This window comes from Chelonia mydas, chromosome 4, assembly GCF_015237465.2.
Source record: "Chelonia mydas isolate rCheMyd1 chromosome 4, rCheMyd1.pri.v2, whole genome shotgun sequence".
NCBI classification, from domain to species: Eukaryota; Metazoa; Chordata; order Testudines; family Cheloniidae; genus Chelonia; species Chelonia mydas.
Window position 1 is genome coordinate 66,498,148 of NC_057852.1, and position 12,912 is coordinate 66,511,059.

Sequence of the window (12,912 nt, forward strand, 5' to 3'; positions counted from 1 at the left end):
GAACGGGGGCGTTGGGGTGTCTGGAAAGGTCGTTCGTTGTCTCTGTGTTTCAGGGTCCTCCACCTGGTGCCCTCCAACAATCTGCTTTCCCTTACGGTTACTCTGCGCTTTGAAATCATTCAAGCTTGGGAACTCCGCAAAGAATTCACTTAAGGGATCCCGCCGCTCCCCTGCGGCCAGACAGTCCTTCATTACTCGCTGTTCGCTCCACCTGCCTTACCCGGCACACCCACTCTTAACCTTGCTCACTGCAATTTGAAAATATATATACAAACAAAGACCAAAATAACAAGTAATCAGGAGATCCTAACGTGCTGCCCTTGCTACGCCTCTTTTCAAGGATTCATTTCCAGCATATTAAAATACCAAAATATAGACTTGTTTAGCTCAATATGAAGACTATAGATGAGTTTTTTCAAAATCAGATGGGGGTGTTGGACATATAATCCCTATTGATTTTTAATAGAAATTAAATATCCAAGTTGCTTAGACAGAGTTGGGAGTCTGTTGCTACACAAAAAGAAAAGGAGTACTTGTGGCACCTTAGAGACTAACCAGTTTATTTGAGCATGAGCTTTCGTGAGCTACAGCTCACTTCATCGGATATATGCTATGCATCCGATGAAGTGAGCTGTAGCTCACAAAAGCTCATGCTCAAATAAACTGGTTAGTCTCTAAGGTGCCACAAGTACTCCTTTTCTTTTTACGAATACAGACTAACACGGCTGTTACTCTGAAACCTGTTGCTACACAATATTATTAAAAGTACAAACTTGCAAAGTTTGTGTTTAATATACAAAGCTGTGCAATCCATACATTTCGTAATAGATAATTCATTTCAGCTGTATTCATAAAAATATTATTTTACCTCAAATACTACAGTATAAGAGAACTAATAAATCTATAGCATAACTTGGTATACCCTGGGACTATATTCTTTTCAAAATCTTTACTTCTTTAATAACAATTAGAAATACTGTTGCATATATATTTTTATTACAGAAAAAGGAGTAAGGTTTAGGTGTAAGTCTTACTTCCTATTCTGCTGAGTTTTTCTACATGCCTAATGTAAGCAGTCCAAATGGTTTAAGTCATAGAATCATAGGATTGGAAGGGACCTCGAGAGGTCATCTAGTCCAGTCCCCTACACTCAAGGCAGGACAAAGTATTATCTTGACCATTCCTGAGAGGTGTTTGTCCAACCTGCGCTTAAAAATCCCCAATAATGGAGATTCCGCAACCTCCCTAGGCAATATATTCCAGTGCTTAACCACCCTGACAGGAAGTTTTTCCTAATGTCCAACTTAAACCTCCCTTGCTGCAATTTAAACCCATTGCTTCTTTAAGCCCTATCCTCAGAGGTTAAGAAAAACAATTTTTCTTCCTTCTCCTTGTAACAATCTTTTACATACTTGAAAACTGTTATCATCTCCCTTCTCAATCTTCTATTTTCCAGATTAAACAAACCCTATTTTTTCAGTCTTCCCTCATAGGTCATGTTTTCTAGGTCTTTAATAATTTTTGTCATTCTTCTCTGGACTCTCTCACATCTTTCCTAAAATGTGGCGCCCAGAACTGGACACAATACTCAGACTGAGTCCTAATCAGCGGGGAGTTGAGCGGAAGAATTACTTCTTGTCTTGCTTATAACACTTCTGTTAATAGAAAAGGAGTACTTATGGCACCTTATGCTCAAATAAATTGGTTAGTCTCTAAGGTGCCACAAGTACTCCTTTTCTTTTTGCGAATACAGACTAACACGGCTGTTACTCTGACTCCTGTTAATACATCCCAGAATGATGTTCGCTTTTTTTTTGCAACACTGTTAGCTTGTAGTCCACTCTGACCCCCAGATACTTTTTCACAGTACTCTTTCCTAGGCAGCCATTTCCCATTTTGTATGTGTGCAACTGGTTGTTCCTTAAATGGAGTACTTCGCATTTGTCCTTATTGAATTTCATCCTGTTGACTTCAGACCATTTCTCCAGTTTGTTCAGATCATTTTGAATTTTAATCCTATCCTCCAAAGCACTTGCAACCCCTCCCAGCTTGGTATCGTCTTCACCCTTTGTAAGTGTAGTCTGTATGTCATTATCTAAACCACTGATGAAGATATAGAGCAGAACTGGACCCAGAACTGATCCCTGCGGGACCCCACTCGTTACGCCCTTACAGCGTGACTGTGAACCACTGATAACTACACTCTGGGAATGGGTTTCCAATCAGTTTTGCACCCACCTTATAGTAACTCCATCTAGGTTGCATTTCCCTAGTTTGTTTATGAGAAGTTCATGTGAGACAGTATCAAAAGCTTTACTAAAATCAAGATAATAATCTGTTTTGTTTATATGCTTATGGGGAATTCCTCTAAAATAGGTGTTTTAGCTTTCAAGGCCAAATATTCAAAATAGCCTTATAGCCCGCCCCCAGAGTTGTACCTGCAGTATGGCATGTGCAGATTCAGCAGGTGTATTTGATTTTCCTACTGTAAGTGTGGGGACTAGGGAAACTAGTGTAATAAAATTATACATTGTCATATTTAATGGTGTCCACTGACACACATTCCAATTTGCAAACTTTTCTTTCTCCACTTAAAAAAAAAAAAATTAGTAATTTTTGATTCTAGCCGTGAATAAAATCTGTTGTTGTACAGCAGAGCGTACTTTAAAAACTTTTCCATTAATTGCAGGTTCTTTAACCAGGCCATTTTTTAAGGTGTTCTATCATCAGAAAAGGCAATTTAAAACATTTTGCAGAAGTTGGAATAGGATCAGTGTTCTGTTAAATGCTCAGGTAGTTAATTGGTTCTTTCCTTTTCTATGTTAAGTCAACAGGACAGAAAATCATTCTGTTTTAGAGACTATAAACAAACAAAAGTTAAATGAACATAACAAACAGGATTGCAGCTAGAGGTCTTCTCTATCTGTAGAAGACGCATACCAAACAGGGAGAATGAAAAACTAACAAGTGGTAGTAAATATAATGTTAACTGCTTCTGAATCAGTCCATTTCAAGCAGTATCTGCAGGGAGTTCTCTGGAAGAATTAGTTAAGATAAATAGATATGAACGCGTTTGGTGAAAGTTTTAATTTGTACTTTCTGCATGGTTGATCAAGGTACAGCAACTGAAATGTATCTGTCTTTCTGGACACTTTTGAGCAAGTAGTTGGCTTGTATGTGTATTGCTGTTTCACAGTTGTATTTCAGTGTGTTTCTGAAATGGATGGGCAAATGAGTCTAGGACTGTTAGCAATGACTTGACGAGAGCAATTATCTATGTTTTTCTAGACTTCCCACCACTATTCTGTTTAGAAACTGCAATCCTAAACTGAAAAATTTCTGTTCCAGTCTTGTGGGTAGAAGGCTCTGCCAAATTACATCACATTTTTGTGACGTGGACTAGAATAAGGCCATCAAACTGCAATTCCATTTCAAAGCCAGAAAAACTTTCTTTGTTCAACCAGATTTTGAAAATAGATATTAAAAATGAGTTCAGCACCATGAGTTCTGGTCAACTCTTGGTTTTAAACATTTAATTTCTCCTATGTTTTATCTTCTGGCCCTTATGCAGCATGGTGACTTAGGACAGAAGCATGCAAGTGTGTAGTTGATCACCTGATGCTAATGTCACTTGTGTGGTAGCAGAGGGTGTTGAAGTCCTCAAGCTAGATTTGGAATGCATATACAGCAGTTCATTAGTACAGATTCTGCCTGATCCACATTGTGATGCCCCCAACAATGGAAACTACAGAGCTTCCTATTTATGTTTATTTTTCTGTGATGTTACAAAACAAGTTCATGTTGCAGTATGTTTTTAAGTGCCCTGTATATATGTAACCAAATAAAATACAATATAACTTGCTCTTTGGCCAGAAGGAGTAAGTTATTTTGGCCCAGTGGTGTGCCAAAATTCCTTGGAAGAGGAAAATTCCTTGCTGTTTATGGCATGATTTTAAAAAAAAACAAAAAAACCTGCCGTGTTTATGTTGCTGTTGCTTCCAGTTTGGCATGAAATTGTGCTGAAGTCACATGAGCAACAATAGTTGGCTATTAATACGTTCTTTAAATTAGTGGAGCTTCAGAGTGTCTTCTCAAGAAGTGCTAGAGGAAGCAGTATATGCAAATTTAAATCATCATAGTAATAAACTTGTGAACACTAGTGCAGGATCACTACTTTATGACCAAGCTTACTCTGTTTTCTTTCTTCCCTATATATTCCTCAATATCACACTCCTTAGTAGTCTTTCCATTAAGTTTTTGGGGCAACCTTCAAACTTCATAACAAAAAACCAACAACAAAAAATTGAGAACTGAGAAATGGAGTGGTGTGGGGATGAGGCTTGCGATGTATTCCTTTTTAAAAAGAGCCCCTTCCTGTAACCCGAACGTTTGCTTAAGATGTTTTTCTTTAGAACATATACAAATGCACTTGAGTCACTGACACTGCAGAAAGCTATAACTTTATCTCTATTTGTAAAAGTCCTTTAGTACAGAAGTGACCAAGATGGAGCATTGTATTTTGACAGGTTTCAGAGTAACAGCCATGTTAGTCTGTATTCACAAAAAGAAAAAGAAAAAAATGACATGTAGTCTCTGTGGGTGGCAGCTGCAATCTGGTTCCTTCTGTGCAAGTTAAATGGGTTCCTGATAAGGGTTTAAATGGAGCCGTCAGTTGGGCAAAGTTTAAATTAGGGTATACTGGAAATTGCATCCTTGTTAGGAGAGGTAATTTAAAGTTTCCTCACCACTGAGCTCTGTAAGAAGGAAGGTATTTTCTGTTTGTAGAAGAGTAGCAGCCTGTAACAAATTTTATATCTTTTTTTGGTTTAGAGTTGATATGTGTTATAACTGCATGCTTGCTTCAGCCATCAGTTTGTATGCCTGATTTTCATATTTGCATGTGCTGTGTTGGAATCTGAACTTGGGAGTCTGCATTTTATTATTCTCAGTAACACAAGGAGTGACAAGAATATAACTTATACAAGCCCACCTAAACCCACTGTATGAATTTTGGACCTTCTGAGGTGTTAATGTATGCTCTTTCAAAGAGATTCACTCAAGATAAGGTGCTGCTGGCTTCCCTTTGAGCAGTCTTTTACTCTGGGTGCAGTAGCTTATGAGACACTTTGTGAAGGAAAGTGAAGTGTCTCATTTTATTTCTTGTTGTGTTTCATTTCAGCCAAAAGTACCAAAGGGCAGAGGAGGAGGGCAAGAGAAAAAAGTCATCCATCCTTACAGCAGAAAGGCTGCTCAGCTTACGAGAGAAGCACACAAACAGGAAAAAAAGGAAAAGTGAGTTAATTTTTACTGATGTTATCCAATGTGGGGGAAAGGGAGACTAATTCTGTGTTTTTTAAAAGTATTATTTTGAGTCTGAATTTCAGGAAAGTGGGGAACACGAAATTTGGAACCTTTTTTTTGGTAAGTGGTTAAAACTAGGAGTAATTAATAAGATGAATTTAAAACAAAGATAATTAGGCTGAATATTAGGCATTATTTCCTAATAGTGAGATTGTTAGTGTGTAGAATAACATTGCTTGGAAGCTGATAGAAGCTTCAGCACAGGAATAATGTAAAATTAGACAACCTGATTTATTAGAAAGTCAAGGTACCGAATCATAGGAATGTAGGATTGGAGGGGACCTGAAGAGATCATCTAGTCAATGCCCTTGCACAGAGACAGGATTAACTAAAATGTAAGATCATTGCATAAAACTTGAACGTAATGCCAAATTCTGCCAGATTATTTTCAGAACTTTTACTTACACTATCAATCTATTTACCAAAGTACTTTTTAAAATGAGTCTGATTAACACATGACTGGTAATTGACATGGAGCTTTTCACCTGGTTTGAATCTACTACAAGTTGACATTGACAATAAGTTTGGTTCAGATTCTGTTTCTTGCTACAAGTGTCCAGATGACAGAAAACACCAAGATAGCTGGCATATTTTGTAGCCTTGCAAAAGGAGGGAAAGACTGAATGAGAATAGAGCCTAAATAATTCATCTCTAGAGGTGGTCCCTGCATCTTTTATCCTGCTGTTTTATGGGATCTTCCCCCACCCCCCTTCTGTGGGGCTAGTGAAGGGCACTGTGGTGAGAGGGATAGAGTTTGCCTAGTGCAGGCAGGGTAGAACATTTGGTGAAGAATTCTGATTGTCCCTACTGCTGAAACTCCTTTGTGCCATGGTAATCTGATCTCCTGGCATAACAGCCTCTCTCTTCTGGGAACAAATCTTTTCCTCAAGCTGGGAACTTTTTTTTAGGGTTGCTTAGTGCTTTAGAGGTCTGCTTGTTGGCATTTTAAATGTCAATATATATTATTAGAACAGCTCTGGGAGATTCTCTGCTACTGCACGTTTTATCTATTAAATGTATGGTTAGAGATCACCAGCACAGTTAATCTGGCTTTTCACAAACTACTATATTTAAATGTCATTAGGGTTATGAGACAATAGTAACCAACCAGGAAAATTAAACTTCAATGTAAAAAAGAGTGGACTCACCGCTGCAGCGCCTTCTGGCAGCTCTCTCCCCATCTGGCACCCCAGCAGCCACACTAGTCCTCCAGTGGTCCACGTCTTCCCATGACTCTGCCCTTCAGGCAGGTCACAGTTTAACTCCATCTCTTCCAGGGTATTAGAGTCCAAAAGACAAATGAATATTACAAACTCAAATCCAGGGTAATCTGAGAAGTTCCAATGCAATGGAATGGGTTACCTAGGGAGGTGGTGGAATCTCCATCCTTAGAGGCTTTTAAGGCCCGGCTTGACAGAGCCTTGGCTGGGATGATTTAGTTGGTGTTGGTCCTGCTTTGAGCAGGGGATTTGACTAGATCACCTCCTGAGGTCTCTTCCAACCACTGTTCCCTCTAAGCTGTGCACGTGTGCGCATAAACCCCTAGCAAATGGAAAAACACCGCACGCACAAAAATTTGCACAGAAGAAATTTTTTGCACGCACAGCCTGTCAAAAATTTGCACAGAAGAAATTTTTTGCACGCACAGCCTGTCAAAAATTTGCACAGAAGAAATTTTTTGCATGCACGGCCTGTCAAAAATTAGAGGGAACATTGCTTCTAACCTAATATTCTATGATTCTGTGATTCTAAGTCTTTGACAGAGCCACACTCCACCCTGCCCAGGATTTCTCTTCATGCAACCAGTCCTTTTAATTAGTCTTTCTGGGCTGGTTGTCTCATCTGCTTGGACGTTCATCCACGCAGTAAGCTCTCTCAGACTCTTGCTTGAAACAAGGCTTCCCTTACCAAGAGGAGTAGAGCTCCGCTCTCTTTCTTGTCAACCCCAAACTGAGCTGGGCCACCTCCTTTTAATTCCCGTCCCCTCTCCTGACATCTGCTACAGGTATAGAGGTGCAGGGTCAATTGGGACTACAGACCCTCATCAATCCCCTCTTTGCCAGTGTGGGGCCTGTCTGCCCCATCACAGGCTGTAAGTGATGGTAATAATTAGAGTAACAATAACCAGAATATGACTACATACTACCCTTGGGTTTAATTTGGTTTTGTTTCCAGAGTATGTGCTTTAAGTGTTACGGAAACCACACTTCTTGTGGAACCACGCGCAGAAGTAGGGTTTTATGGCTGAGTTAAGGATATTTGTGGAATTCTGACTATGAATTTCCTTTCTTTCCAGTATTTGTGTTTAAGAATTATGGTGTTCTAACCATGATTTGAATTAATGGGTATATGTGTAGGTTAGGGTTTTTTAAAAACTAATTTAGGAGCAAGACAATTGAAATACATAATTGTAAAATATTTGAAAACTAGTATTCTAATGTGCAGGTTTAAGTGAAACTCCCACTTCAATAAAATGCCACTTTTTAAAAATAGCTTATTGCGGTTTATTTAACTGAATCTCCTGAATTTGTGCTGCTGTCTTCTGCCTGTGCTTCTTTATTGTGTCTGCTTCTTCCTTTCTTGCTCATGTCAGTCAGCTCTCCTCAGCCTAGTACTTCTCGTTTTTTCCCCCTGTAGCAGTGACTGCCATAAGCCCGCATACGGTATGGGCTAGTCTACACTAGAAGCACTACCTCAGCACAGCTGCAGTGCATCTGGTGAGGGCGCTCTATGCCGTTGGGAGAGAGCTCTCCTGTCAGTATAATCACTGCACCTGCACAAGCGGCGGTAGCTATGTCAGCGGGAGAAGCTCTCCCACCGACATTGCATATCCACACTGGCACTTAGGTCAGTGTAACTTGCATTGCTCGGAGGGTGGGGTGTGCGTGTGGCTTATTCACACCCTTCTGACTGACAGAAGTTATGCTGACATAAGTGGTAGTGTGTACAAGCTCTGTGTAGAGAGAACAGATGTGAAATGAGAAGTGGTTGAAATCCTAGAGACTGGAACACATGGATCTTCATAGCCGTCTTAGCATTTTTAAATAGATAAAATATATGTTCCATGCTTTTAAAAAATTGTCAAGTATCTTCGTTCTAGGGCTTAATTAATGTTTATGTAAAACCAAAGGCCCAACTAATAATATCGGTTTGGAAATGGAAATCTTCAAATAGAGGTGCTGGTGCAGTGTATATAGATGCAACTAAAATTATACTTGTCTCTTATGCCTGCCAACCAAGGATTTCACTGTGCTTTGCAAACATCAATTAAGTATGCAGTGGAGAAAGTAACCAATACTAGAAAAGTAAAAATGCTGTAGAATGACAGCGAGTGAACTGTAAGTAATGCACAAGACTGCCACTGCCATCAGTATCAGATTGAGACTGCATTATGATCTTAGACCTACTTTGCCCAGTCTGAGGCTTGTCTACAGAGGAAAATTATCCTGGTATAAATTAAGGTGTGAATTTAAACTGATATGATTATACCAGTATAATCTGGTATAGACACTCTGATTTGTTATGTGTGCTCCTTCTTTCAGTTTAGCTGTTGTTGTTTGGGAACAGGTTTAAACTAAGCCAAGAAAAGACACTTTTATATTGGGAATAAATAGGGAGGGTTGTATAGTATTACCAGTAAACCTTTATCCTGTCAACAAAGCCTTAGGCACCTGTTAAAGGTTACATGTGCATATCTGTGCTGCACCTGATATAGGAGACCCTGCCACATGTGTCAGAATGCAGGAGACAAGCCAGCTTCTGTAAACCAGTAATTTATCTGCCTGACACCTTTAATATTGCAATAATGAGAGGTCATTGTAGCCCTCCAAGCACAGGAACACCTTCTACAGCTAGCAGAGGAAGATGTAGCAATAGACTGACCTAATTAGACTATAATATAATTCAACAAACCAGACAACAGTACTTGCCGACGCTTGTTCCCAAGGCAACAAACACTGGTAAGTATTATCTGGCTGATGTGCTGAAGTGACTACAGTGCACAAAAATGTCTTAGAGAAGTTTTATGAAGTGCTTCTGTCTCCTGACACTAGTGAGTGCAGATTCTCCCGAACTGCATAAATTGTCTTCTTTGAGCCTCTCTGTATTATAGTGCAGGCAGAATGCCTTTGAATCCCAATTCTGTAGTGATGGACCCTTCTGTTGTGAGTGGGTCCTCCAGGCAGTGAGACATGGAACCAGAATAATGCTGGAAGTCAGTGGTTCTCAACCTCTACAGATCACTGTACCCTTTTCAGGAGTCTGATTTGTCAGATCTGGAGCACCCACAGAATCGGCACCTATGACGTGCACCCTCTTCTCTCCCCTATGTTTTATTAAAAATAACATGCCTCCTGTATGTACTGCCAAAAATACTTTTCTTACTCTCTGTATAGACCTTTATGGTCTTGGGCAGCTTTGCAGTTCTACTGAACAATTCTAAAGATATTTTAGCTTGATAGCGACTATTCATGTCACTGTTGCCAGGGAATTATTGTATTTGTCTGCACTGTAGAGCAGGGGTGGCCGAATTGTGGCTCATGAGCCACATGCGGTTCTCAACCTATTTACCATTGTGGGCTGCATATGCAGCTCTCTGTGTGTTACATGGGCCACATCTACACACTGTCTACCAAAAAAGGCTTAGTATTTAGCAGTACGATTCAGCCCAATATCTTTCATTTCAACACTGGCAAATGTCTCCTAAGAGCATTTTAAATGAGCAAAATGAGTGAAAACATTAACTCTTAAAATTAATTAATTTGGATGTCATGGCATGGTGTATTGCCACCCTCGATTCTAAACTGCTGCCCGCGGCACGGCTGGGCTGAGCACCCGGAGCCTGCCTGCAAAGCTCGGGAGCCCTGCCTGGTGTGGAGTGCCCCCCCAAGACAGGGACTGCTCCTCATGCACCCAGACCCTCCATCCAGGGACTGCCCCCCACCCCTTCCCAGACTGACCCCCACCCCTCCCAGCCAGAGAATGCTCCTCTATCACCCAATCCCCTGGGACTATCCCCCAAACATCAAGACCCTCCCCCTCAATACTGGGCTGGGACATGTGCCTGCCATGCAGAGACAGGGTGCCCTGTCCAGGGCAGAACTGGCCCCCTTCTTCCCCAGGGACTGCCACCTCCAGAATCCAATCCCCCACCCAGGAATGGCCCCCCATGCACTCATTCCCCCACCTAGGGACTACTTCCCAGCAACTGCCTTCAGCACCCAGTCCCCCAGCACTCAACCCATTCATCTCGGGACTGTACCTTGGTCTCTATCCCCTATTCAGGGACTGCCACCAGTCCTCCCCAAATAGAGTCTGTCCCCCATGCACTGGCTGCAACCCAGTCCCCTGAACTGCCCTCCCTATGGCCCTAGGTCAGTGGTTTTCAAACTGTGGGTTGTGACCCAGCACTGGGTCGCGGCGGCTCTGGTCAGCACTGCTGACCGGGCCATTAAAAGTCCTGTCGATGGTGCTGGCCAGCTAAGGCAGGCTAGTCCCTACCTGTTCTGACACCGCACTGTGCCCTGAAGCGGCCAGCATCAGGTCCGGCTCCTAGGCGGGGGGTGGGGGTGGTGACTGACTGAGGCTCCTCATGCTGCCCCTGCCCTGAGCACCGGCTCTGCACTCCCATTGGCCGGGAACTGGCCAACAGGAGCTGGGGGCGGTGGTGCCTGCAGTCGAGAGCTGCGCGGAGCTGCTTGCGCACCTCTGCCTAGGAGCCGGACCTGCTGCTGGCTGCTTCCAGGACAGGCAGGAAGCCTGCTTTAGCACCCCTGCTGACCGGGAGCCACTTGAGGTAAGCCCGCGCCCCAATCCCCAGCCTCAGCGCTGAGCCCCCCCAAATCCCAAGCCCCTTCCTGCACCGCATAGCCCTCATCCCTCGCCCCAACCCAGAGCTTTGCAAACGTAGTTGGGTATGGGTGGGGTATGGGTGGGGGCGGGAAACAGCAGCTGTTTAACAGCCTGAAACAGGAAGCGAAGGAAAATTTATCCACTCAACTGTAATTTTTAAGGTAGGATCAAAGAACCCAGCTTAACCTTTGGAGCCAGGGATGGAATTTATAGGAGAGAAAAAACCTCTTGACATGGAATCTGAGACACAAACATGGAACTTGCAGAGTAGAACCAAAGTTTAGTCTCAATTTTCAGAGTAGAATCTCAGTTTCATCTCTTCGTCATCCACCATATGCTGTCTGTCTTTTTGTTCTGAGTTTGTACAGTGCTTAGCACAATGGGGTCCTGGTCCATGTCTAGAGCTCGTAGGTATGACAATAGTACAAATTAATAATAATATCGGCTAATACCCATATTGCAAACAAAAAAAAGCCATCACCTTTACCGCTGCTTTTCAGTCTCCCCCCTCGTAGGGTCCCAAAGCCCAGGCTGCAACCCGAGCCCGAATGTCTACACTGCAGTTAAACAACCCCAGATAGCCCAAGCCCTGTGAACCCAAGTCAGCTGACACATGCAGCTGCAGGTGTTTAATGGCAGCGTAGACATACCTTAAGACACGAGGAGGGGACTGTTGGAGTGGCTAACTTGTGTGCATTTTTATCAGACTGCAGCCTGTTGTGATGGGCAACTGTTTCTCATTCCCCCAAGCTCTCACTTGTGAAGTTCCTCATGGCTCAGTCCTGCATTCAGAATGGTGGACCAGTTTGAGAAAGCTGCTAGTTTTGTGGATAAAAGCTCCTTTGTTGTCACTGCAACAACTTCCACAAGCCCTAATGTTCACTGGAAGAATTCCTTGTGTAAAGCTATTGACTTGAACATACTACTTTAATTTCTAGGAGTCCCCTCATCCCTCCCCCGTTAGTGATTTCACAAAATGACAGTGATATCCTTCCAGGAGTTTATTTTCTCATTTGGGATCTACATGGCTTTAACCTCCACCCACTCCAATCTCCTCTTGCAGAGTACAGTGCCAATCATGTAAATAACGTGTTCTATGCTAACTTTTTTCATGAAAATCTGTTAATGTGAAGTGTTTCTATAAATGCACACACATAAATAATGCCTGTGTGCATTCAAGCACTCACCTGCCCACCCCTGAAAAAAAGAAACAACAAAAATTTTTAGTGGTTTTTGGATAGTAACCTACTACAAACTAACATGTACCTCATATGCAGCATTTACAGGCAGGGAGAAACTATATAGCTTACACTTTTAGTTAGGCTGCTTGTCTGTCTGACGTCCCAATTTTCTCCATGGCAACACTTTGCAGACATGCACTATTGTCTGTATGTGTTGTCATGTAAGGTATGGCAAACACTGAAGATGACTAAATAAAAATGCAAAGCTTCTGTTATAACTAATATGTAAAATAATGGGCTGACTTGTATTATTAAAAATATTTGAAGCACACAGTTTTGTTTTGTAAAAACTGTATCATCTGCCCATGCTGTTTCCTTTGTCCTCTCCTTTCATTGGTGTCTTTTTTTCATGCTGTTACCTACATATGGAATGAGATTTTTTCTGTGCTCTCCTCCTTCAAAATCCTCCCCCTTTGCTTTGCTTCTCACCATGTGATTCCAATTCTGTGCACTGCACTCC

The 12,912-nt window shown here is 42.0% G+C and overlaps 1 protein-coding gene across 5 annotated transcripts in view; it reads left to right on the forward strand.

The window, feature by feature from the left end:
* The window catches only part of TMA16 (translation machinery associated 16 homolog), a 91,200-nt gene that overhangs the window by 27,119 nt on the left and 51,169 nt on the right, over positions 1 to 12,912 (forward strand). For all 5 annotated transcript variants that reach the window (XR_006290703.1, XM_043545933.1, XM_043545932.1 and 2 more), the window contains exon 2: positions 5,180 to 5,292. Coding sequence is in view for 4 of the 5 variants with exons in the window: in XM_043545933.1 (XP_043401868.1) it covers positions 5,180 to 5,292 (113 nt within the window). In the remaining variant the exon portion in view is untranslated. The remainder of the gene's footprint in view (positions 1 to 5,179; positions 5,293 to 12,912) is intronic.